This window comes from Phalangium opilio, unplaced genomic scaffold (genome assembly GCF_054372755.1).
Source record: "Phalangium opilio isolate 3A_F unplaced genomic scaffold, DU_Popi_V2 ptg000079l_1, whole genome shotgun sequence".
NCBI lineage: Eukaryota > Metazoa > Arthropoda > Arachnida > Opiliones > Phalangiidae > Phalangium > Phalangium opilio.
The window spans coordinates 4,733,522-4,760,593 of record NW_028324187.1 but is presented as its reverse complement, the minus strand read 5'-3'; the positions used below and the strand labels follow the sequence as shown (position 1 = coordinate 4,760,593).

Genomic DNA, 27,072 nt, shown 5'->3' with positions numbered 1-27,072 from the left:
AAGGGATTTACATTCACATGACAGCGAATAGGGTCACTTTTGAGCCCCTCCCCTGCTCCATACTTTTATTTTCAGTTCATTTCCAATTTTTTATCATTATTTAAATTTTACTTTCACACAGAGAAATCGTATATGGAATTGTATTGTTAAATAGTAAACAAATATTTTTATTGATGAGTCATCATGGTTCCTTTGTGTGTAATGGTTTATGCTTAAATCGAAAACAGCTACCACTACTGGCAGACTACGCCTATTAGCTAACCACACATCATGGACCGCCTTAAAATTTGGGATGTTCATAACATTTCAAAAATGAAATAAATTGTTGTCCATTTAAGAGTAAATCTTTCAAATATGGTGTTCAATAACCAGTACTTCAAGAAACCTTGGACATTTATAGTTTAAAATATCCCTATGACGATTTAAATTGTAGATGAATAAAGTTTTATTGATTTTTACTCCTCTGTATGGTTTATTGAAAGGGCCCCGTACAATTCGTCTGAATTTTCAGAAATAACCCTTAACAAATCAGCAAAGAAGTGACGTCACATTCTGGGCGGAAACTGTACGTAAATATACGTCATTATTATGATCAATTTTATTTTTGGGGAAATAAGTCGGTCTTTATGTTAAATTATTCGCATCAATCTTACTCCCCAAAAGAAGAAAGATTTCGAGAAATCGGATACCGAGACGTTTCCATTCGATTAAAAAGATTGAACCAATGCCTTTCAAAGTCGGGAAGGATGAAATAGACAGGCTTAGTTAGTCCTAAAATAGTCACATTCTTAGACTTAAACAACGCTACTTGAAGATTTTTAAACGTAATGTATATTTCATCCAAAAGGGGAAAATGAAAGAAAAAAACCCGGAATGATTTTGAATTTGTCTCGACAAATTGATGAAATGCATTTTAAACTAGAATCGAAGGAAAATTGAGGGTATTTTTAAGCCTTTGATAAGGTTAGCTCTATTTCTGTTAATGGTATGTTCTAGAATAGTGGCTTATTCATCTCTATCCATCATCATTGAAAAAACAGTCTCTCTCAAGCCTCGGACATTTCAATATGTAATTATACTCTGAAAGGATTTTTGGGAAAAGGGTTTTCTTATTCCTTTTGCCAGGACATTTTTTATCTTTTTATTTCAAGCACAATTCCTCTCGCTATCTCACCTTCCGTCTCTGCTAGCAAGGAAATTTATCACTTATTTTCTTCAAACTATCCTGACTAATTTTTCCTTACTGAATTTAGCTGAGCTGGCTCATAGAAAACTCGGTCAAATATTAACATTAAGCTAATGCTGTCTATACACACTTACCTAGATAAAGTCTCATTAACAATCTTAAATTGGAGGCTATTGAAATTGTCTAAACAAGATGGATACTCTGATATGTCTTACTCCTCATGTATGCCAATTTCCTTCTTTTACAGCCCTGGGTTCGTACCCCTAGAACTAAATGTTCACTCAGTCGGACCCAAAGAACACCTAATCCCTTTAATTTATGGCAGACTTATCAGAAACACCCTGTATGTGACAACTGAAGCTCCTCTTATATTTAGATATATGAACATTATAGATTATCATGCACTTTCGAATATTTAAATACATGGATGGCATTTGAAGTATTTAAAAATGAAAAATAAATATTTATCATTTTTCAACAAATAAATTTATTTCACTTGACCCGAAGTTCATTCCAAAAAAAAAGAAAGAAAAACGTCTGGAAGTAAACAACTAACCGAGGAAATTGCGGTTCTTGCACCCTATCTTTATTACGGAACCGTTTCCACCACCATCGAAGCCCATATCGATATGAACGAGCTAGGACTGATGAGAAAAACTCCTTTATCTGTATATGCTCTAACCAACTCTCCATGCAGCAACGTTGATATTCTTTGATAGGAGTCTCGGAATAGGCGAATGAACGCAACCACTAACCAACCAACGACACTCGTATATACATATCCTCAAAAAATAAAGTCAGGCAAAGCAAGAAGTCGATAGTTATATTCGGTACGCCCCCGCGTTCCTCCATAATACAAGTTACACGTGCGAATCCATATCCTCCTTGGTTTCTATACTCCTTTCTTCTCTTCTCCTCACTCTCTGGGATCTGAAAGGATGGGGAAAAGGAGAGAATGTATGTCAGGAACTCGGGATGCTGCGGAGAGATTGCGCCAACCGAACAAGCCATCTCTTCAAGGATGCTAGCGACCTCTTTCCGTAGACACCTTAAACTCCCCATAATGCAAACTTAACAATTTTTGACCCAGTTTTCCAAACCTATTTCTAATACAAGATTAAATATTAAAATTAAAATAGCATATTATATTTTTTCGCCTGTTTTAATATTCCATTATGGAAAGGGTTCAGAACATGTTTTTTAAAAAAAAAAAAATACGATGAATGGAAAAATAGCCAGTAAAAATAAACTTTGAAGTTATGAAAATAATAATAAGTGTTTGAATTACCTTAGCAGCTTCGAAAGATAATTGATATATTTTATTTTAATTCTAATTTAACTAACGGATCTATAGATTAAATTATTAACTATAGTTCTGACTGTGTATAATATTAAGTACATATTTTTTTTATTTATTTTGAAAAGATATTCTCGCTGAAAAGAGTCAAGACTAAAGGTATTCTTTTTTTTTTTTTTTTTGAAAGTTGGTGGGATTGGACTCTTTTCTTCTCTCTCTCTCTTCTTTAGATGCGATAGAGTCCCGAGAGGTATTTCGCTGCCTGCCGCCTCAAAGAACCCAAACTGTATAAGAAACAAATTCTTAACGATGTTTGCCCAAATTTGTTTCTTCCCCCCCTTTACGTTTCGACGACTACGATATCCAAATAGACGCCTGGATTTTTTTCTTCTCCTTTCGGCATGTTGATAAAGATGACATGGTTGGGGGAAAATGTCTCCGAATAAAGAATACTCGATAGATAGCACGTAAAACTTACCCATTGTACCTTGGTTTTTAGTAGGGCACAAGCTTTAGGCTCCACCTGGTTAGAGCAACAAGAACTTCTGAATACACGTGCCTTCGCTACTCCAATATTTCAACCGAGAGGTGACTAGCTGCACTGAACCGCGAAAGATATGCCCCCAAACTATGTTTTAGGCGACACCTGGTTATAGCAACAAGAACTTCTACTTCTACTACAATATTTATACCGAGAGGTTGCTGGCTGCACCATGAGTTAATAATATGTTAGCTCCCTATAAGTTACTCAGGCAACTCATTTTTATACTCCAGCGTTTTCTCCCGCGCCGCCGGCTTCCCAATTATATGCGACGCTCTGCGGCCGCCACTTGAACGAAAATCTTATTTACTCTTCTTTCCGGTTTTTCCCCGGAAAAGCGTGTAGTGGAAGCTAGCCAATGATATCGGAGCTATTTAAGCAGCCGAATATTTCGCTCAGTAGCCTCGGTTAAGAAAGCAGTTAAGAGATCAGTGGATTGGATTTAGCTCAGTTGTATAATTTTCTGATTTCATGTCACAACGACAACTCTCATCTTTAGCATTCTTTATCAATATCGGCAAATTGCATTGAGTTCCTGCATTTTTTTGTCACAGTACTGACACAAACGCCATGATTTAATGTAAAATTGTTAAAAAATAAAAATTCACGACTAAAACACTCCCTTGGTGAAAATGCAGCCGACGACTCGAGGTCGAGGAGCCGTACGAGCGGAATTTTTTTTCGACAAGAGAGAGCGCAACATTCGGATTTTTTTTCCCGCGCGGGCGAAATGAGAAGAAATCGCTGGATACATTACGCCTATGGAGCCTGAATAACTTATAGGGAGCTAACATATTATTAACTCATGGCTGCACTCAAGATGCACGAAAGACATGCTCGGATTTTTTAACATCTACTCCCAACTATACTCAATCCAGAATCAAACTCCACCTCCAAGTTGCAATATACCTTTCTCTTACTGAACTGAATTAACTCATATCAGTTCACACCCATCTTATCTACCAATTTGTGTATTTTTTTCTTCAGTTTGAGTCTACGACGTTATTTTTCCGTGAAGCTTTTCCTTCTTACTTCATTCCTTAACTCTTGTAAGGTTTTTTTTTTATTCCTTTCTTTCAGTTTCAAACACACTCTGCATCCCAGTTTTCCTCACTCCTTTACCACCCACCATTTCTGTCTGTAGCATCGGAGGATTTGCCGCCTTCTTTCCCTACCCACCCCCAAACTCCCTTAGAGATGACTAGTGGAAGAATATTTTTTTCTCCTTCCTCTCCTTATTCTTCGGAGTTCGGAGAAGATCGGATCGGAGGGTGGAAGGTTTAACAGAAAAATAAAAATAAAATAGGGCCGGCAAACTATTTTTTTCTCAAGGGGTAGAAAAAAAGGAATAGCGAAAAACGCTTTAAAAGTCTTTTGGCCATACTCTCGGGGAATATCATCCCTTGGAAGGAAGAAGCTGCATGGGCGTCCCTTGGCGAACCCCATACATATACATGGGATCGACGCTCGCTCTCCATCCTCCGAAAAGTCGCCGCTCTCTCTCTCTGCTCGTATCAGCTGATATCCGTCAACGAAAACCTCCTTCCTTCCTCTTCCATACATTTTCCAGCTCCCGTTCCGAACTTCCCTTGTTCCATATAGTTTCATAGTTAATTCGCCTCAAACATGAAACTATCTCGAAGAGGAGTTTAAGCTTCCTTTAAATTTTGCATTATTTTGTCATAGTATTACGCACGCTGTAAATAAAATAGTCTTATAGTCTAACTTGACCATGGTAAGAGGTCATATCAGCTAAGGATAGGTTACTACCAAATTTATTGCTACGTTCACTCATGGTCCTGTAATTGGACGAATGGTAATTATTTATGAACAGAAACCAGGATTATAAGTATTGATTTTCAAAGTAAACTATGACTTTTAAGTTTATAGTCATTTGAAATAATCTGTTTCCTGATGGTAGGTAGAAGTTGGGTCTGAAATAGCGTACTTTCACTGACCGTAAACATGTTCTAAACCTAGTTGAGCTTTTCTTGTGTTCGTATTGAGCCGTATATTTAGGTTGACAACGTGGGCGGTTGGTTTTGCCGCCAGAATAATCTTATAAAATGTTGGAATACCCATTGCACTCTGCAGTACGTTTGAAGAAATGAAACCCAATTTTATCTATCCTTTCAAATAAACATCTTTGGTTGGTATTTTAACTCTTATACCAAACCGTATTTTCGTGTGTTCTGACCTCTCTTGCCCATACATATAACCTCGTTAAAGTTTTGTCTGTACTTCAATGGAGGATCCGATAAAGTTGCCTATGATTTTCCTGACTTTTAAATCATGTAGTGAGATACAAAACCTGATCTGCCTATTGGCAACGAGTAGGCGCGAGATCCGTTCTACTCTACAGCGCAGGTGTGAGGCTTGATTTTTGTCCCCGTGTCTTTCCTCTCTAGTTCCACAAGGAATCTTTTTGAATCGTCATAGATTTCTCCCCAGATCTAGGCGGCATAGCAGTTCTTTGATCCGTTTTGGGAGTTCTTTAGAGAGAGGGCCCAGCGAGATCTTCCGCCAATCCCTCCTATATCCATCCGCCGGGGTTTCCTCCTCACCCGGAACCCCATGGAAAACGACCAACCAAATACCGGACCCAACTTTTCTCTATTAAGACCATCTATAGATAGATGCATGGGGGTATGGTATATCCTGTCCTTTGATGGACTATTTTATACAGACGTTATTGAACCGTTCCAATGATTCTCATCATTCGCTTCTTTCGAATTGCTTGATGTATAAATCTTTTTTTTAAATCCACATTGGAAAAGCCATTTTTCTTGATTAAAAGACATCACCAGAGGGCGTTAAATAAATATGCGATGAGGTTAGGACGAATAGCTACTACATTATGTCTATGAAGACAAAAAGAGTCGTTTGCATTGGTTTTGGCAAAGGCCTAAATTATTAAACGATATGAAAATGTTTTTTTTCCAATGTTGAAACAATGCAAGACAAATGTGTGGTTTGAAGGGACGACTTTTACAAACCTCAAACAAAAATAATAATATATAATTTAATATATTTATACGTATAAATTGTAAGATAAATTCCCAAATTGTACGAATAAAGCGATGAAACGTTAGATATATATGTATATATATATACTTTCAACGAGTAAAGGATACGGAATTTTTCTAACGCGGTTCTCCATCTCCAGAGGGCATTTTTCACCGTGTAAATATTTTATTTTGAAAGGGATTTTGCAAGATGCAGCTTCATTTTTAATTCATATTGACCGGGACATTCTTTACTGAGCAAGAAAGGGGAAAGTATATAACGTACCGAAAACAATCCTTCGGTTATATACGGCTTGTGTACAGAGAACGAATGGGATTTGCGGAGGACATATCTGGGATTAAATGGAGTACAAAGAAAATCGAAGATTCGTCTACTAAGAAACCATTGGATTTTTTGTGTCGTAACCTAGCGCCACTTTAAACTCTTACAATATGGTGGCAGACATTTAAAGTTCAGGCTCAGCCCTGAGCACCGATGTTTATGAATTTTATAGATAAACCTACATTAAATCTATTAGTATGACAAGTATTTGTATTATAAATGGATTTGAAGATAAGGGTTTCTTAAACAGATATTAGCGTATAAACCGATCATTAAATTCTGGTAAAAACCATGTTTTTCCCAATATAATGTAAACCAGACGGCCCAAGGGCTCGTAATAGTAGCCATATCGTACGAGTGAATAGCCCCTCTATACCCTACCCTAATGAGTGGATAACCCCTCTATACGACACCCTAATGAGTGAATGCTTAAATGATTTACCGTGCATAAAATCAGAGTGAATAGCCCCTCGATTCCCTACTCTAAACAGTGATTAAATTATAACCGTATAAATTTACTTATGCTGTAATTCTAATATTCCGGCGAATCGAAGAACAGATAGTTTTTAGTGATAATTCCCTCGATGAGTTTACAACATAGACTTATGCCGATCCACACTTATCGCATCTTATAAATTTCTAACAAGGACTTATGCCCAGAAACTTTTGAAAGAGAAAGTTTAGTTATAGTGATTACGCATTTTAGTGATTATCCCCTCGAATTACCTTTAGCAATGCTAAAATGATCAAACGCATAACGCTCATTTAACACTATGTTAGCTCTATCTAAACCCACATTTGAATTAACCGCCAAAACGTTCCAGTCAAACATAACATAGATGACGATAGCTACCGAACGAGAACGAAAAACGGGGAAAATCGTTATCTATTTAATTAGCACATACATAAAAAGAAAATAAATATAAAAACCCCAAACATACAAATTTATAAGTATCCGACTCCACAGATAAAAATTCAAAAGTTTCCGACCCCACAGATTAAGAGGTACCCCACCCCACATCACCCCGACATTTTAGAGATAAGAATAAATAATAAAAAACTCGGCGTTTCTCTCAAGTCTCTATGGTTCATTGGTAGAGTGGCTGTTTACTACGCCAGCGACCCGGGTTCGATTCCCGGGTCTGACCCGAAAAAATTTTAATTAAAATTAAATCTCTAACCGACCCCAGTAACCCCTATGGGTGGGTTGTGGTAATATAAAGTTCCTTTTAAGCTAAAATCTGACGATAACGAAGCGACAACCCCGGCCACTACTACTACTACTACGGACGGCTCGGGTCAAACTAAGAGCCTATCGTATACTACGATATGGCTAAAAACAAAGTATTTATAGATACACTTCCCTTTCATTTGAGAAATATCCATTTTAATTTTGGTCTTTGGTGACCTCTAGACACCCTTATGACCTCATATTGCTATAGTCGCAGTGTCGTATGCCACAGGCAGTACTCATTGGACGCGAGAAAAGGCCTTCAATAGCAGTAATGACGTCATCGCCCAGTTAAACATTTTGAAGTGTTTAAAACTATCAAAACCTTATGGCAGTCAAAATTAAACGATACTATATATTTAATGTATTTTTGAAGGGAGTATAGAAGGCAATTCAAATGTTGGGGCGAAATTGCACGTGACGCCTCTGCAGTGGCCCTAACTTCTTCTTTGTTAACGTAACTATAGCGCACTTTTCCTAAGCCTTAGTTAACATCTGTTAAACATGACTAAAGCAGACACGTTCCAATGGCCACCGATCCACTTAGAATAAATAATATATTTTAAAATCAAAATGAGTGTTAAAATTAATTTGTTAAATAGGCATAGCGTTTTGCCCCCGGATATAAGGTTTAGTATTACCGAAACTGCTTTTGAACAAATCTGTATCGTGCGTATGAATACAAGTCGAAACCTAATTCAGGCAAAAATCAATAAGAACTTATTGCTTATTGTCGATTTAACAGAGTCACGTACCCGTGACGTTGTAATGCTAATCTCGGATATGGATATAGTGACGCGTGAAAAGGGGAGAATTTAGTGTTATTTAATCTAATGTGGGGTTGGGAGGGAGGGGCTTTAAATAATGAAATGAAGTACAGTATCCCTTCCACATATAGGATGGGAGGTCGGCAATGATACTTGGAACACTTCCGATAAGCAATTCTCCTCTACGCCTTTCATCATTAACTCGCCTGCCCCTTCTCCCCCTCCCCCTTTGCTTTCACCAACGAACTAAATGGGGGCTTTCCGCACCAACTACTTTAGCGACACCTATTATAAATTATATATTATATTCCCAAGTCTCGCTGGATACGTATAGGGTAATACGTTCAATAAGACCGTACCATCAGAAGTAACTCATTTGACGTGAATAATTCAATAATTCATTTAAAACTAATTTGATTTTGATATCAATTTTAAGCGACTTCTTAAATTAACCTTTAGTGGCGTATTTAAAAAGAAAAACACCCAGAGAGTTACGCTAACAACTTTGGAGGCTCATAACTCTGGTTCTACTAGAGATACTGTGATGTCCTTTGAGTATGTTATAGTCCCATTTAACCCCCATCCAAATATACTGTTGAAAGCAAAAAATGTTGTTATTTGCGGAGTTATGAACTCATAACTTATTGAGTTGAATGGGAATTAGGCAATGAATGAGGACGTTTTTTACGGAACAGGAAAATTTGGTCTCGCCGAATTGGTCTCGCCATTTTGGTCTTGCCGATTTGGTCGCGGGACTAATTGGTCTCACCGATTTGGTCTCGGTACTATTTGGTCTCGGGACTATTTGGTCTCGGGACTATTTGGTATCGTGATTATTTGGTCTCGGGACTATTTGGTATCGTGATTATTTGGTCTCGGGACTATTTGGTATCGTGATTATTTGGTCTCGGGACTATTTGGTATCGTGATTATTTGGTCTCGTGATTATTTGGTCTCGTGATTATTTGGTCTCGTGATTATTTGGTATCGTGATTATTTGGTATCGTGATTATTTGGTATCGTGATTATTTGGTCTCGTGATTATTTGGTTACCTAATTAGTTATCTCCTTTTCCAAAGCAATGGTCCAAATAATTCGTTGCTACCTTTTCCAAAGCAATGGTCCAAATAATTCGTTGCTACCTTTTCCAAAACAATGGTTCCAATAATTCGTTGCCACCTTTTCCAAAACATTCTCCTACCAATTAGCTACCACCTTTTCCAAAATATTCTCCTATTAATTAGCTGCCACCTTTTCCAAAATATTCTCCAATTAATTAGCTGCCACCTTTTCCAAAACATTCTCCTACTAATTAGCTACCACCTTTTCCAAAATATTCTCCAATTAATTAGCAGCCACCTTTTCCAAAACATTCTCCTACTAATTAGCTACCACCTTTTCCAAAATATTCTCCTATTAATTAGCTGCCACCTTTTCCAAAATATTCTCCAATTAATTTGCTGCCACCTTTTCCAAAATATTATCCTATTAATTATCTGACACCTTTTCCAAAACATTCTCCTACTAATTAGCTACCACCTTTTCCAAAATATTCTCCTATTAATTAGCTGCCACCTTTTCCAAAATATTCTCCAATTAATTTGCTGCCACCTTTTCCAAAATATTATCCTATTAATTATCTGACACCTTTTCCAAAATATTCTCCTAATAGTTAGCTGCCACCTTTTCCAAAATATTCTATAATTAATTGGCTGCCACCATTTCCAAAATATTCTCCTATTAATTATCTGACACCTTTTCCAAAACATTCTCCTATTAATTATCTGACACCTTTTCCAAAACATTCTCCTACTAATTAGCTGCCACCTTTTCCAAAATGTTCTCCTAATAGTTAGCTGCCACCTTTTCCAAAACATTCTCCAATTAATTAGCTGCCACCTTTTCCAAAATATTCTCCAATTAATTAGCTGCCACCTTTTCCAAAATATTCTCCTATTAATTGTCTGACACCTTCCAAAATATTTCTATTATTGCTAATAAATTGTTCGTTGTAAGAGGCGGGCTTTTAATACTCATATAAATAATCTTCTTACCTTCAAACAAGGTTGGGTTGGGTTAGGTCCCGAGACCCATTTGTCCCGAGACCCAATTGTCCCGAGACCCAATTGTCTCGAGACCCAATTGTCCCGAGACCCAATAGTCCCGAGACCCAATAGTTCCGAGACCCAATAGTCCCGAGACCCAATTGTCCCGAGACCCAATTGTCCCGAGACCCATTTGTCCCGAGACCCAATTGTCCCGAGACCCATTTGTCCCGAGACCAAAACGGCGAGACCAAAACAGCGAGACCAAATCGGCAAGACCAAAACGGCGAGACCAAATTGTCGCGTACCGCGTTTTTTATAACGAATAAGATATAATCAGATACCAAAAATTCACAGATTTAATATTTATTTACCAAGTATGATTTTAATTGCGATTTTTAGGTCTACTTCTAATTAGTTCGATCCACGCTCACTCCCACGCACAGTCTAGCCGAAGCGGCTGCATGTTTCGAAATTCCACATACTTTAAAGCGAATTCTTGACCCATTAATTCAAAGAACTCTGATTGAGTAAAGTTGCATGGAACAAAATGAATTCTTGACCTACAACTGAAACTTAGGGTCTCGCGTTTAAGTTCAGGATGGGCGGCATACCGTTGTTTGGGGTTAATCCGTTTACTTTTAATCCAATTGGTGAAAGACGGAGCGCGGGGTTATTTTGAAGGAAACCCGGGGGTATCATAGACAGGTAACAGTACTCTGTATCTAAGGGGGATTAATCACCCCGCGTCGTGTCCCGGCCGGCCAGCATCTCCACCGAGAGTTTAACTCTAATCATTATAAAGCCATTAGGCCTATCGTATATGTCGGACGGCCTTATACCATCGAGAGCCCTTTAAAATCTTGCATTCTCTCTCTCTCCTCTCTCTCTCTCTCTCACTCTGTCGACCGTTAATTCGAAACTCTCACCCCGCCTCCTCCATTCGTCTAAATTTAATTTAATAGTAGCGTCGAACCTTCAAGACCCCCCTGATTCGATATCAGTTGACTGTAGGAGAAGGGATATGCCTGGCTCAAGGATACTGAAGTTGCATGCAGACTTCCCGGGTGACCGTCATCCAAAGTGTATACCATATCTATCATGGATTCTTCATTTGAGAAACTCATTGTTTGGATCCTACAATAGTCGCTGTTTTAAAAGCTTCCCCAAAATTTATTCCTTAAAGGGATGCTCTTAAGAAGATTTTGAAATTAAAGTTTTGAATTAGGATAGAAGTTATCTGTGTAATTACAAATATTTATTAAGAAATTTAAACTTATATGATATTATTTTAAAGCGAAAACTTAAGTATATCGCACTTATCTTGCCTTATCTTTCAAAACACAATTCTCCGTATACTTCTCCTTTCCGTCAATTAATGAAAATCAATTAGTTCAATCTCTTACTTAATTTTATTATATGGTTGTATAATTTAACGCGTATATACAACCAAATTAACTAACCGTGAAGTGTTTTAACCATCTTATCTACCATTCAAACCTTTTATTAAGTCCGATTTCAGGTCATGGTTCCAATTTTTCATTTATACGTTCAACTTTGACAGTTTCCATTTAATTCTATATTATATCATTCACGAATTAGCTTGAGTTTCCCAACTCACTCACAACCTCCGGTTCTCTTTTGAGGATTACAGAGTTATCAAGGCTAGCGAGCGAGAAAACAGGGTTAATTGCCGGCCAATAGGGTAGAAAGAAAAATCCATGAACGTTTTGTGTAAAGAGAGGGGCAAGCATTAAGGGAGCTTTTATCCTTTAGGACTAAAAATATCGGGAACACACACTCACACACCACGCAGCCGTGTGTCCGAAATGACCTTTTACGCGAGGGTCATCGTCGCCAAGAAATCGGAGACATAAATCGCTTGACCATTAGGACGATACATCCCCCCATCCCCACTATTCTCTCCCCAATGAACGCTCAAGGTCTTTTAGTAGCATTCTTAGAACCTATAATATCTCCATCCAATCCATTCGAAAAAAAAAAGAAACAACTAAAAGTCGTGCTTTGTGGATGGCAATCAGTGATTTCTGATTTCCGGTGACCTTCCTTAATATTTGCTGACTACAATAGCCTTGAAACAGAATGTTCCAAATTCACCTTATTACCAATGCCGTTAGCGAAGCTTAGTGAGCGATTTTTTTTATTATTGAAAAGGGTAGACCTATTTGCCATTGGAAATTTTTTTTAAGCCTTACCAGATTCAAGGAAAATAAGGTGCATTCTGATCAAATGAAGGTTATACATTTAAAATAAATCAGACAGCAGAGTTAAACTCAATATGACCCCTTCCATTTATTCACAGCGTCCTTATCACAATAAGTAAAACAATTTATACTATATTGTAAGCGGTGATTTCGTTATTTTCAGTAATTAGGAAGTGGTGCTCAATTGCTGTTGGACTTATTGGGTTTATTATTTACTTATGCGTCCGATTAGTGGTGAAAGGTATGGCGGGAAGGAACGTAATGGCGCGTACCCTTATTCATTGTGTCGTCTTCGTCATTTGATGGAGAAGGGTTGAGAAGGCGTCTAAGGTGGCAATAAATCCAGGGGGCGCTATATAAGTTTTGTTTCTTATATGTATGCCCCTTTCCTTATCTCACACCCCCATTAAATGGCACAAGTATATAGCCAATGTTTCTATTGTCTCTCCTAAAACTCGCACCATTCTGGTTGGTTCCGATCCAAAGTGACTTTCCGATGCTGACCTTAGATAAACCATTGAAGGTAAATCGTCCGACCCACATATAAGACGTAACAGTCCATATTTCATCATGATTTTTGCAGAGATTACTTTATTCTTTGCGTAATTTAATAAATACACAACTCTAGGTGGCGTATTAAGATGAACGTGTATATAAGATGGCTATTTATTTTTCTACAGCGTTAGGATGTCGTGCTCAGCTGCTTTATTGCATGATATATGGTCAATAGCTAACTTTTGTTTAGATTCCATGAGTTATAAATGCTTATTTGTCTCTCTTGATATGCATAAATCGTTCTGGAGAAAAATTAAACCATAATTATTATCTGTTGTCTCTATAAAACAGTAACGCCATGGCCTTTATATACAGGGTATGACATTGTTTGACACGTAAACAGTATTTTGATTTAAATTAATTTTGTGATCTTGAACCTTCAACGAATGAATGAATGAATGCTTTATTCGCTCTCTTTACAAAGATCCCTTTTAGATCAGGGAGGAGCCATTTAAAATGGCTCGCAAGCTTAATACTACAACATGAAGTTTACATATTACATCACAATGTTTTAAAAGAAAAAAAAAAGGTAAAATTAGAAGTGAAAACTTTGAACGAACACGGGTGTGTAGTGGGTGAAACACTTCTACAGGGGCTATGGGGAAATACATGGACGTTTTTACCCCTTTTTGTTGGTTTGGTTTTTTCGTTTATGTCAATTTTCAAATTATAAATTTGATCAATTGTGTTATACACCCTGTATAAATCGTATATTTTGAGTCGTTATTTTTGGGGGTTCACTCTTCTTTTTGTAAACATATTTTATATCTTTCTTTTTTTCCGAACTGCAGCTCGTTGTTGTCGCTATAGAATATATCTCGTTCCTTACAAAAATTCCTATATATTTTTTTTTCGCTGGTTATTTTCTTTTTATATTTTATTTTTTTGATGTTTTGAAAAATAATATCTCTATGAAGAATACATCGCGTAAATCTTCAGTTAAGTTTCTTTCCTTCGCTACAATTTCTTCTTCTTCTTGGGAGCTATTGTTGCGAAAATAATTTCTTCCCTCGAGTCTTGAACGAAGCCAACTCCCAAGCAACTCTTTTCCAACAAAAATAAGAAAGTATGAAAGAAAAATGGGGTCTCTATCCCCCCGTTCACCTCCTTTTATGCCCCCAGGGGCTCCAAATGATAGGCCAAATGGACACTCATATTTCATTCGCCAAAATATGCGCACAGCCTCAGACTATAATACCGAGAATTAATTCGCTTCTTTCCACGAATATTGACTAAACAAATGATGCTCCCCATTCAGAGATTCTTAAAGAAATGGTTAAAAATCTGATGAAAGAGAAACTGCGCTGTCAAAGGCTTAGAAAGATGGAAGTGCTGCAAAACCGAGTGTAGGTCTTCAATCCTCGCTTGTCGTTCTTGAACTGGCTCGAGCTGTAAGTCTCTAGCATTACGAAGTATTGGTAGTATCATACTTATGGAAGGAACATATCTTATAAACCTTTCCAACATCAAATTTTGTTATTGCCATCTAGTTCAGCTTTAAATTCGTTACGCAAGTCTTTTTGCAACCATAACTTCGATCAACTCTGCTCTTTTTCATGTAGGGATTTACTTTAGGTGTCCCTCCGCCATGGTTTTAACTCTATTTCGAACTTAAACAGGGGCTTTACGCGTAGGATTTATTTTGCTTCTAAGAAACCCATCCAGGTTTCGCTATTCATTTCATCTAGTAGTTTTAAATATTTATTTTATTTTATTATTTTTTTTCGTATAGTAGAGTTTGAAGCTTTCTCATTTTCAAGCTTTATTCTCTTGTCTTTTATAGCTATGATTATTTTAGAAACATAAACAAACATTGCTACGATTTTTTTTCATAACATCTTTATGCGAAACCGTTTCGAAACGAGGTTTTCAAGCAAATACATATTTTTTAAAAAAAAAACTCCTGAGTTTTTGAAGTTGAATTTTAATGTACACTACATAGATAATTTTGTTTGGAGGGGCTGATATGGTGCATACGCAAATATTTCATACTTATAATTGTATTATGAATGATATATATATATATATATACTAGAGCACCGATTTGTATATAAAAAGAAATTTGAAAGCATTCATTCGAAACTTGAGACTAATTAGTGATTAGCTTAATAGGCAAGAGTCATTTGAAGTCCTCTTATTAGAGGAGAAAACGTGTAGAAATCATTGCCCGACAAAACCCGTCGTTTCTCATGAAACTCGCCAATATTTTTTCCCCTTTTTCCAACTCAAAGTTTATCAAATCCGTTGTTCACTTTTTAATAATCAACGTAGAATCATTTTGCCAAGGGGAAATACCGGTAGTGGCTAGTGATTACACCCCCATGTAGTTTCGTATTTATTAGCCGTTTTAAGTTGAACGAGTCGTACGAAGCGAAGCTAGTCGTTTTCTCTATTATCCGGAATTTAAAACAAATAGCTTTCCATTTCGAAAAGCGGAAAAATAAGCGGGGCTAAAAAGAAGAAAGCCTTGTTAAGAGGCAACTTCTCGAATTTTTCGAAGCAACTCGCGGCCGATTCTCGGACGGATGCAGGATAAAGACATTTCCCAAAAATAATGACGCTGGAGTTTTTCGATCTTAAAATGCGAAACTTCCTCGTTAATGAAGGCGTAGTTAAGTAGTTGCTTTATACCAAGTGAACAGCGCTATGGTGTTTTCCTGCTTTCCTTGACATCCCTTCGTTAACTCTCGCAACTCGAACTGTTTGACTTTTGTCCACCCCATTTTAGTTCGCTTTTTATTATTTTTCTCTTTTATTTGGTAGTTGGAACTAGGGTATAAGCGCTAGGCCTTGGCGTACTTTGCGACGAAGTTGTCGTTGCATCGGATGGCCGGGTGCGGGCATTTTTAATCAGGACTTAAGCTCGTTTATTTCCGACGACATCTTTAGGAAAACTAAGAAAACTAGAAACTTAACGTATAGGGAAGAAGGAATAAAGACACGAAACAAGATAAAATTTCCATGGTATTCCCAGTCCTGTTTTTCACGTTACTTCCCACTCCGCTATGTCTTCTAACCGCGTTTCTAGGAAGGGATAAAAACTTCAGAACTTGATTAGGGTTCTACCGTCGTATTAAGAGATAAGACGTATTGTATTATTATAGAGTATGTCCGTAATTGGTATTGACGTGACGGCTAGATTTTAAGAATACAGAATATAAGCAATTGGCCCTCTATTTATGGCCAAATTTTTCTACTAAAGAATGCTAAGGTTTTGTTTTTATACAACAGAGAGTGTTAAATTCGATTTCAGTCAGTTTTCTAAGGGAATTCACTAATATAGGAAAGTAAATTTGATTTATGTTTGATTGCAGTCAGTTTTCTAAGAGAATTAGCCACTAATAGATGAAAATGATGTGTGCAAAATTGACCTACTTGGACTAGATCCAACTTATTAAATTTAAAAACTATACGAATTAAGAAAACAACTTGCAGTTATTGCTGAGCTGATAATAATTAAAATCTGACAACTGCTGTTCATGGAAAATTGTTAGGAAAATACCCACATGCAGTTTTTATGTCCTAAGTAATGATAATAAACATGTAAACTAAGGCTTTCCTTTTGAGACACAAGGACATAAGTAAATTTTTTGCATTCTGTGTGTCCCCACCCCATAAACCTTATTGCACTCCAATCAAAATTTTCACTAACTTTTACCTCACTACTTTATCGAGTAATTTGGGAACAAAGATAAGTTCCTTCTGTTCCGCCGCTTTTCTCGGAAATATTTTTCGTCTGATGGCGGTAAAAATGCATTGTCTCTGTTTCCACTTCCTATAAATATCTTAATCCTTCATCTAAAATGTCTGCCCCTAGATAACTAGAATAGTAATAAACTAAGACGGTTGCAATACTGTAAGATGTAACGGTGTTAATTTTTAACGAGTATCTTGTTTCATAGTTAAATATTTGTTCAAGCTGATTATTTTCTACCTCATCCTTCTGAAGATGATTTAAAATTTCACGGGGTTCATCTTGAGCATTGTTTCAATCCGCGAAGTTGAGAATTTTTCCGGACTTAAATTATGTACGTCGATAAATTATGATTTATAGCTTTATATGGGAAAAGCGTTGTAGACAACCTAGAACTAAATAGCCACAGACGGACTACCAACATGATAGGGGATTCATATCACGTTGAATGCGGTGTAATTATGTCGTTTGTATATTCTTGTCTGATTATGAAAGTCCTATATGGCTACTCAAGTTTGTCTGTGAACGTACTCCACAAATCAGACGATACTGATAAGTGACGCCCCCCCAAAAAACCGTGCTTTTCTTGGAAGAAAGAAGACCATCAATTATTCGTTCAAGGTTCAAGAGACGAATGGAAACTTTTCCGTGAGTTTAAAACAAGCCGCTTATATATTATGCGTCAGTTTTTCTCGCGGTACCCAAGAAAGCTTTTAAAGTATGTATAATCTAGTTCCGGCCAGGGGGTGCATGGAAGAGAAAGGCCAAAAAGGGAGCATCCGTTTGAATAATGATTCCGTTTTGGGAACACGCCATTCACCTGTTCTATAAAATATCACCACTATTACCGAAATCGTACTGTAGCAGGTATTAGACAATTTCTTTTCACATCAAAAATAAACTGGGTATAAAGGCGGGTTGGCTCGTGTATCAAATCGCCTTTAAATAACGTTATTTTCACCCTAGTATCACAGTCTAATATCGGACGGATAAGGCTTAAAGTAGATAAGAGCTCGGGGTGGTCCTACAGACTCAATGGGGTTTGAACCCTCTCAAAATGTACAGTGGGAAGTATACAAAATGACGTCATTTCGGATCTATAAGTCTATTGATGTTATTAGAAGTTCAATAATGGAAGTAATGCACATTTAATGCATACAACTCGCTGTGAGGAGAAATTTATTGAGACTAGCCTAACGCGTAGTGTCTAACGTGCCATGACCTAAACTTAATTGCTGCTATCGTTTTTAATATTGTAGATAGAAACCTCGTTCTAATTGATATATTTTTTTGTTTTATACGGTTTTTAGATTAAAAAAAGAAATTAACTTCTAGCCAGGTGTATCCCTTTAAAATTCAGTTTGTTTTTATAATCTTGTAAACGGTTTGTAAATAATAGAAAAGCAGCCTTGATCGAGGTCGGTCGAATCGCGTTGAAATAGAACGTTTATAATCTTTAAAAGTATAGGAAAAATTCAGGATATCCTTGTATATATTAGTTCCCTTGAAAGATTGCAAGCTACCCTTAAAAAGTGTCTCTTATTTCTTCTATTTTCGTAATGGGATTCTCTTGGGGTCTCTCTTGAAATCGAAATGAGTGTTCCGCACGCGAAACTATCTTCTAGGGGCGGGGAACGCCCCCTTTAACTTAGTGGAGACTATTTAAGGGGTAGCTATAGCCGTGTAGCTAGGGCATCAGCCCACCTTTCCGGAATATCACATTAGAATTCTCATGGCGTCATTGCGAACCTACCGTCGGGGTGGAAGTTGGAAATATACCGGTGCACGATTGTAAAATACCCCAAGCGCTACTTAAGTATACCTATCCTCGATATCCACCCATGGACGGTTTTGTGTCCGCAAAGGGATTAGGGTAGGAACCCCTCTTCTCCTCATGGGATTTCGTCTGCTATAGTCTCCAAAAATATTACCCTAAAACTTAGCTTGCTTGAAAGTTGTTCGTTACTACAACTGAAGATAGATGACCTCGGTGACAAAAATAGTCTGATCATGAATTGGGCGTTAAATCCATATTGGACCAACCCTATTTAATTTTATATTTAATACTAAGGTTTTATTTACATTTAGATCATTTCTGGATCTAAATCGATTCGATTCGGGTTTTGAAAAACAAACCTACTTTTGATTGAAAGTAAAGTTAGCTCAAACTGGCCACTTAGCGTTGAGAAATTTGGTCAAATTTGATCACAAATACTTCTGAATTTTCTTTCTCTTTCCGAAAGAACTGAAATCAAATGTTTTTTAAGTAATTTGAAACATCTCATGTGATAACAACTTGATTGATACAAAAACCTCAACAAGAATTTCTTAGATCTAGAAAGGTTCGCTGGCGCCATTTTGCAAGGACTGTTTTCTTGGGAAGGACAACATTAAAGCTCAGTATTTTGATGCGCCTATTCTCTTACGACGATCTTGGTGTTTATACAAGATTTCCCTCGTGTTGTTCAACTGAATTAATTTTTTCCTTCCTTAGATTCGGACTGGAAAGCACTAGATAGCCACTTAAGAAAATTAATGCAATGAAGCCCCAAGTTAAGTTTTGCTTCGTGTGTAGTGAATTACCTTTTTGGGGTAGGTTTGTCCTTACGGAATATCTCGGTTAGGACGCTTTGCGTTTGGTAAGTAACTGGACTATTATGACTCATTTACTACGGGACAAAATATGTGAAACGGGGATCATGTACGTCTCCCTCCGTTTACCGCCGCGAGGATAGATTACCTTATCATTTTCCAACTCTAACTTGACACTGAAATGTAGGCAGAAACTCCCCTATTCGGTGTACAATTGAAAGGGGGATATACACTGGCTAGTAATGTAATCTCTATCCGAAAAATGGGCTTGATTCAAGCGGCGGTGGTGCAGGGTTGACAAATATCGGGGACTCCCTTAAGTTATATAAATTACCCCCGTAATCAAAAGAGCTCTTAGAATACGGGGGTTGGTCAGGGTTGAGGGATATGCTCCCGCGCTTAAGTAGGTACTATAGAAGTGCGTGAATGCCCTACCAACCCCAAGAAGTTAGGAAGAAGCTCGCTGCTGGGAAATGCTAGTTTTCGTGCGTTCGGTAGTAGATCGCTCGCCTCGACTCGTACAGTATTAATGGCTTTACGAATCACTATCCTTCCTCAAACCCCCCAAAGAAGATGTTGGTTGGTCTAAAGAGGAGTAAGGGAAAAGGTGGGTGGGTGTGATAAGCGATCGAGAAATTTCGTGTAAAGCTTTTTGTCTTAATCGTGTCTCAACCAATCTAAGAATCTAGCATTCTTTTTTTTCCCATGAAAGGTGTAACAAACTTCAAGCAAGCAAGTGCAAACTACGAAAGTTTAGGCTACACTTTGCGATTGATCAAAATTCAACCATTAGAAGAGAAAGGTTCAAAATTACCGAACGTTTCCATCATGACTAAACCCTTCTAGTTAGGAATTTCTTTCGCGTTTCCGTTTCGGAAGTTGGGAATTTTTAATGTCGCAAATATATCTTTCTCTGAGAGCAAATCTGACAAATGACGTTTCTAACTAGGAATGGGACGGGGGTTGCCGACTTTTCAATATTAAGCGAGGGTATCTAGGGGGGCTTTTCCCCCGCACTATCCCCCAAAGGGACACGCGATTAACAAAAGGAAAAAGATAACCCCCTTTACCCATTTCTCTTCAAAGCAAATAAATAATAGATTTGTCTTTTTCACACTAGCTTCAATTCTTACTAACTCTCCTTGAGATCCCTATAGACTTGGTTACTTTTTAACACGAGACACTTTTTTGTTAATTCGATTTCCCAGATACGTTTTCAAATTGACAGCCTAGTTGTTTTCACTAAATTTATTTTTTTAACTTCATTTAGTTTTTCCAGGGCTTTAGGACGAATTGGTTGAGGATTAAAATATCATTATATTTAACATGGAACAATTTACGTAATCAATTCAATGGTGTCAATAATCGCAATGGGGGCGTGGAATGAGACTTATCTCGAAGTTAATATTAAAAGGCGGGCAGCTCAATTTTTGTCAATCTTTAATCGTGACACGTAAATTTTGTTAACAAGAAATCAAGGAGTTACGCGATTGGTCGGAGGTACTAATACCGTATTATCTATGAAATTTTAAAATCACTCTGAGGTATTTCCAGGATGTTTCACTGTGCAGATGGGTCTTATCAGAGATATATTTAATTTTAGAAGTTAAAATGGATAACGGTTAGCATTTACTTCAGTCCGATTCATAGCCCAGTATAGAGCCCCTCTCTCCAACACGTAACCAAAAGTTTAAATTATCTTATTGGCTCACTTAAACTACGCTTTGATGACGTTGCTGATGGGGACGGCGAAAAATACGTAATTCCTTTTTATCTCTGTCGCTATGACCCCCGCCTCTTCTTTCATACCCCTCCGTCCCGTGTAAGGGGGTCCGGGACTTTGACGCGCGCCCAGATTACTTACTCTGTTCTCCATTCCTACTTCTAAAATTAAATCTATCCCTGGTCTTATAATTAGTAGAAGAATCGATAAAAAATCACTTGATTTTCCATTTCACCCTCCCTTTAGTAGGGACACAAAGTGGTTTTTATTTTCTTTCTTTATTTCTTCAAATGGAGAAGACTTTACATCAGCTTAACCTGTCTATTTCGTTTCAGTATAGATCGGAGGAGGGGGTGGACTAAGGGATTGATAAGATTTATACGGTACTGGGATGATCTAGGATATAAGCGAAAATCGTTAACTTCCAAAATAGAGTTAGTGGAGCGAACCATTCGCTACCAAATGCACTTACTAACCTAGTACTACAGTATATTAAGGCTCCCTTTTCTCTATGTACCTATAACGCTCAATGGGAAAAATAAGTTTGATACTGGATATTTTGTGGTAGCTATTTTCGGATATAGTCGATCGAATCATGAATTAAGTATATTTTCCTATCAAAAAGAAGGAAAAACAAATCTTATATATATCTATTAACGATAATATTATTCATGAGTTCAGCCCCTGTTTATATTTAAACTAAGAATATCGTTAAATGGACTGGTTAACCTTAATGCAATTAAATTCACCCTAAATATCATTAACTATTTCTTATAAGAACGTTAAAATACTGGTATAAAATATGCAAACGTATTTCTCAACCTGAAGTGAACTCAAAAACTATACACCATATAATTTAGGTCGAAGTAATTTAAAAATCATCTATAGTGATCATATTGTTAACCTTGGGGGCTTGGATTATTTAAACGAATAATAGATCGATGCTGTTTACTGTTTGAGGTAACTTTGCGAACACCATTTCCCAATTGTTAAAAATAGCAATATTTATTCCATTTGGTTTCTGGTGCGTAACTACAGATTATTGTTACTTCGCACGTTTCATTCCTATTATGTTATTTTTAATTATTTAAAATTAATTAAAAATAATATATTGTTTAATACATTACATTTTCAATTAAGTAATTTTTACGAAAACCTTTTAGCAAAGTATGAGTAGCTTGCTACCAAAAATATTATCATGGCCCTAATACACTAGTTAAATTATAATTTAATTAATTAGTTAATAAGTTTAACATTGATTTAGTTTTTTACAAGTCTAAATAAATAACATAGTTTTCAAACTAAGTATTAAATTATGATTGTGTAAACATGGCTTTAATACACTAGTAAAATTGTAATATAATTATTTATTTAATTAGTTCTCATTAAATCTATCTTACTTTTTTATGCTCCTGAATTAACAATTAGGCTTTTCGACTCCAAATCTATATAAATTATGAATGAAATTTCCTAATGTAAGACTAAATTTGTAATTAAGTTTTATATGAATTCGAAATGTTTGGTTTTCAGTTTAACTCAAATAAAACCATGGCACGCACTCTATGTAATTCCTGTTTGGTAGTACCATTCCTCTATGTACGCTCGTATATTAGGAGTTGAAGCCCTTAGTTAGGCGTGAATCCATCCTCTCTGGAGAAGCTGTTTGAATTGATGCCCCACAAACTAGACAAGCCTTATCAATCAGCGTTGGCCATAAGATACCAACTTCCTCCCCCCACCTCCAGAATCTAATACGTCCACTCGCCTAATGTGAACACTACTCTGAACTTGCAAGAAGCCTCTAAGGCTTTCAACTAATCTCGCCATTTCCTCATTATTGACTCGAGTCGGTGGAGTTTGGTGAACTCTTTAGAGTCAAGAAATACAAATGAGTTTCTCACCAACAGCGCCGTTAGGGGGGCTTTATTTATACGAGGGGACTTTACCCTCTAAATCCCCGTTTATATCAAGCTGAGTCTTCAATGGCCACTGTGATATATCAATGTGTAAAAGTGGATCATTCGATGTTAACATTTTTTAATCGTTGGTTGGTATGACACCCGAATTTAAAAAAGCGTTGTTTTACAAATTAAAGCATTTAATTTTCACTTAGATATATCTCTAGGTAATCCTTAAAGTGTTTGCGACATTCTGTTAATGTGGATTTGTAAGACAACATGCTCTACTTGGTATTTAAAAGAAAAAATCTATTTTTGTTTGGAAAATTTGAGTTGTAATCACTTTGGTGATAAAAAATTTAGTCATCTAATGATAAAAGTATATTAGAGATCCTTTTTGTACCATTCACAGTACTGCACTTACTATCCTGCCTAATCCAGTTTAATTGTTTATAACTAAACAATGAGAAGTTTAACGTACCACTCTATGCATTATATAAAAGTTCTCGCACGATATATTAACGTCCTAATCAAAATCTTCCGATGAGACTTTTATTTATTATTAATGAAGAAAGGAAGTGTTATGACGATAAACACTTCTGTTCAGCGGCTTTTAACTATCTTAGCCCTTTTCATAGCTGTCATACTTTGGCTTTATGGAAAATTCTGAATGAGAAGCTCAAGCTGAATAAAAAAAGAATTGGGTGGTTGGGTCCACTAACTTCTTAACGAAGCTATTAAGTCAGCTCACTCCTTTGGGAAATGATGTTGATTTAAGCGTACGCTCCTACATCTACATCACTTCTATAGCTTGATCCAAATCCCGCTGATTCGTGAGCCCCCATCCAGGAATCCTTAAAAGGGAGCTTTCCCCGTGCATTTTCCTGAATGTCATCCTTTCCTTTACTCGTTTAACCATCATTCCTTTCGTTCAAAGACACCATCCAGCCACGCAGTTGCAGAGTAGCTAAAAAATTCGAATCAAGCTTGATGAACGAACATCTCCCTTTAAATCTCCTAATTCGATTTCTTTGGTCTGTCTTATAAAACCGGCTTCAAATTTTATTATATTCCGAACTTTGCTGCTATTTAAATTTTCTTATGAAAAATAAATAATTAAAACAAATTATGAAAAACATCACAAATATAGAAGAAAAGGTTTCTAGGAAATTAATTCATTAAGGTTTTATTTTTCAAACTGAAAATTATATGGTTGCGTCTAATTAGACTTAGCAAACTTATGATAATAAATTTACTGTATATAATAACGAGAAACTTTTCTGTTTAACAATGTCACTTTGCATATTTTAAAAGGGACGTAATCAATTAAAAATTTACCTCCATTTGTACTCTATATCCCTTAGTCGAGTCTCGCTAACCGTCAAAGTTCCCTCTGAATTTAAAATTTACGCTTTCCATATCCTTGTATAATGTCGGACTTGGTTTTCATTTCGCGGTAACCCCAACTCTTCTAATTAATTCTGAATTTTCCACCAAAATTTCGGCTCGACTTTGTCTTACTAATTTTGACTAAACTTTCCCCTCGGCTCGATCTCACTATAGCAAAGTTTTGGAGTGGTTTCAATATAATCGCCTTAACCCAAACTCGGTCATTTTAATCCCCCTAAAATCTCAGATTATAAAGTTATAATTCAAGATTGCTTTAACACTATAAATATTCAAGAAAATGATTTTTGGGCTTCAATATTTAAAGGCGTTAGGCTTAACACTTTGAAATTTACGCTGTATAATATATTTATTAATTTCCATCCATTTATTAAGGTTTATTTTCTGGTTTTCAGGTTTCGAAGCGAGTTCGGAGATCTTTACTCGAACAGAGCGAAGTTTCGGTGGCTCCAAAGCGGAACCACCTTCCAGGCCAAATTCCTATTGGGATGATCCTCATTTTAGACCATTCTTTGACAACAGCACCGAAAGAAACGTCACGGCGCAACTGGGAAAGACCGCTTACTTGCACTGTCGCATTAGACAACTTGGAGACAGAACCGTAAGTCTGTTTTTGTACTCTTGGTAAATGTCCGACTCTTCGTAAGAGACACGTAGTGTTTTTTGTTACGTGAAATTTTCACCTTGCGTCAACTGTAAGAAAAGCTTTAATGAAATAGACTCCTTGGTAAGAGTAATGTTACATACCTTAGAAACTAGAAACATAAGCCGAGAAAATGTGTTGTACAATACGTGTCTGAAACAACATTGTCAGCTTCAGTTTCAGGAGTGATTTTGACATTTATCATCACGTATATTTTTAAACACAGTGTCGACCTTCTCAAAATACACTCTTAATTTAACATTTGAAACTCTGCAATTGAAAAGAAACCTTCTTAATTTGAATAGGAAGCTATACTTATAACTATAGTGTACTTTCCACAGTGTCTATGACCAATTTGGGTTAGATTTTGTAAGAGCTCAATTCGCATAGAAACGACTTGACTGCAAACTACGTGATATACGCTAAGTTGCGAAAGGGTCACGTGTCTAGTTTAAAATAGAAACGCTTGATTGGGTCGTGTTTAAAGGCGGTCACGCACCTTCGAAGCGGCGGGCCCAGATTTTAATTAAAAACTTTAGCCGGTGCTCTGAATTAATTCACCGTGATCGAAATGGTCGAGTGTGGAATGAGTGCGTACGTATAGCACTGCTTTCTCTAATACCAGGCCTAGAAAGTGTTCGATTCGAAAATGTTTTCAATTTTGTGACGCCCGTCGCTAACTACCTGTCTCACAAGGTTTGATATTGGCCACAAGTCTAGGTCAAAGTTAAAATGAAAATGATTTAAATTATTTACAATAGTTTTGTATGTTTGTGTACCAGCGTGTGCTGGTAAGTTACAGTGTCCATTTGCTTAGGCCTAGTTTTAGAGGAGGCAGTGTACTAGGGGAAAAAGTCATCGGATGCTCCGGCTGGCTGGATTAGTGAACAAGAAATGTTGGGCCACTTCTAATGGAGGATTATCATTCACTTCCTCTCCATCTCCCTGGAAAACTGGCTTATCCGGGATTATACCCCTCTCTTCTACCTTCTCCAAGTCTTTAGGGGGATTAACCCCTATTCCCCGTCTGTCTGTTTACTAAAGTACAGTTAAGAGTTTCAGAGATGGCCAGAAATATTTTCTTTTTTTTATTAAAACTGGATGAGACTTCGGAGACTGGGTTTAATGACAGAGTTATTTCTATTTATTACAAGTAACTTCAATTACTAGGCAAAATAGGTCTTACGGTTTCAGTAAAGGCTGGGTTTCACTGTCGCAAATTTCAATTTGATACCATCAAAAGTACTTAGAAGAAAGTTATAAAGTGTCTAACTGTATGCCTAAATTTCTAAGCCTGTCTTGGAGCAGGAGTAGTTTTGAAATCGTATAAACCAATCAGATTGTTCATTGAGTGAGGTAATCGTCTCAGTAAGAAGGACTGCGTCTACATGCGGTCAAACGATAAACAGTGGTAGTGGTGTCGTGGCACTGTCGAGTATTTCGTGACTTTCAAAAATAAGCGGTGCCTTTTCTTAGTGAAAGAGCTGGGTTTTTGATCGAGTTTGCACCGTTTCAAAACGGATGTCGCTGAAAGAGCTGCTTGTTAGACACTTTGCGTTTCTTTACCTATGTATTTTTGATACAATATTTGGCTAGTGAAAACCAACCTTTTCAGATCCGTTTTTATTTCCTACTTTGCAAAGTCTATTCCAATATAGCAAGTAGATGAGATAGTTGAGTTTTCCAGTTTCCAATGCAAATTTAACCGAAATAACATGAAAGAAATTGGAAATAAGTATTCTGGTATTCTTTGCCAAGTACTTAAAGAAAATAACTAGACCTACCATCTCTTCTTTTAGACTCTTAAAGGCGGGGGATTTTAATCTACTTTTCCTTTTCTAAGGAAATGACCCACATTCTCATTTAAATAAAATAAAAAGTATACAGTAAAGGGGATGAAATAAACTCAGGAAGACGGTG

At 36.8% G+C, this 27,072-nt stretch overlaps 1 protein-coding gene across 3 annotated transcripts in view; it reads left to right on the top strand.

The window, feature by feature from the left end:
• Nucleotides 1–27,072, top strand: part of LOC149654304 (neurotrimin-like) — a 167,350-nt gene that overhangs the window by 103,580 nt on the left and 36,698 nt on the right. For all 3 annotated transcript variants that reach the window (XM_089845750.1, XM_089845749.1, XM_089845751.1), the window contains exon 3: nucleotides 24,905–25,110. In XM_089845750.1, coding sequence (XP_089701876.1) covers nucleotides 24,905–25,110 — 206 coding nt within the window. The remainder of the gene's footprint in view (nucleotides 1–24,904; nucleotides 25,111–27,072) is intronic.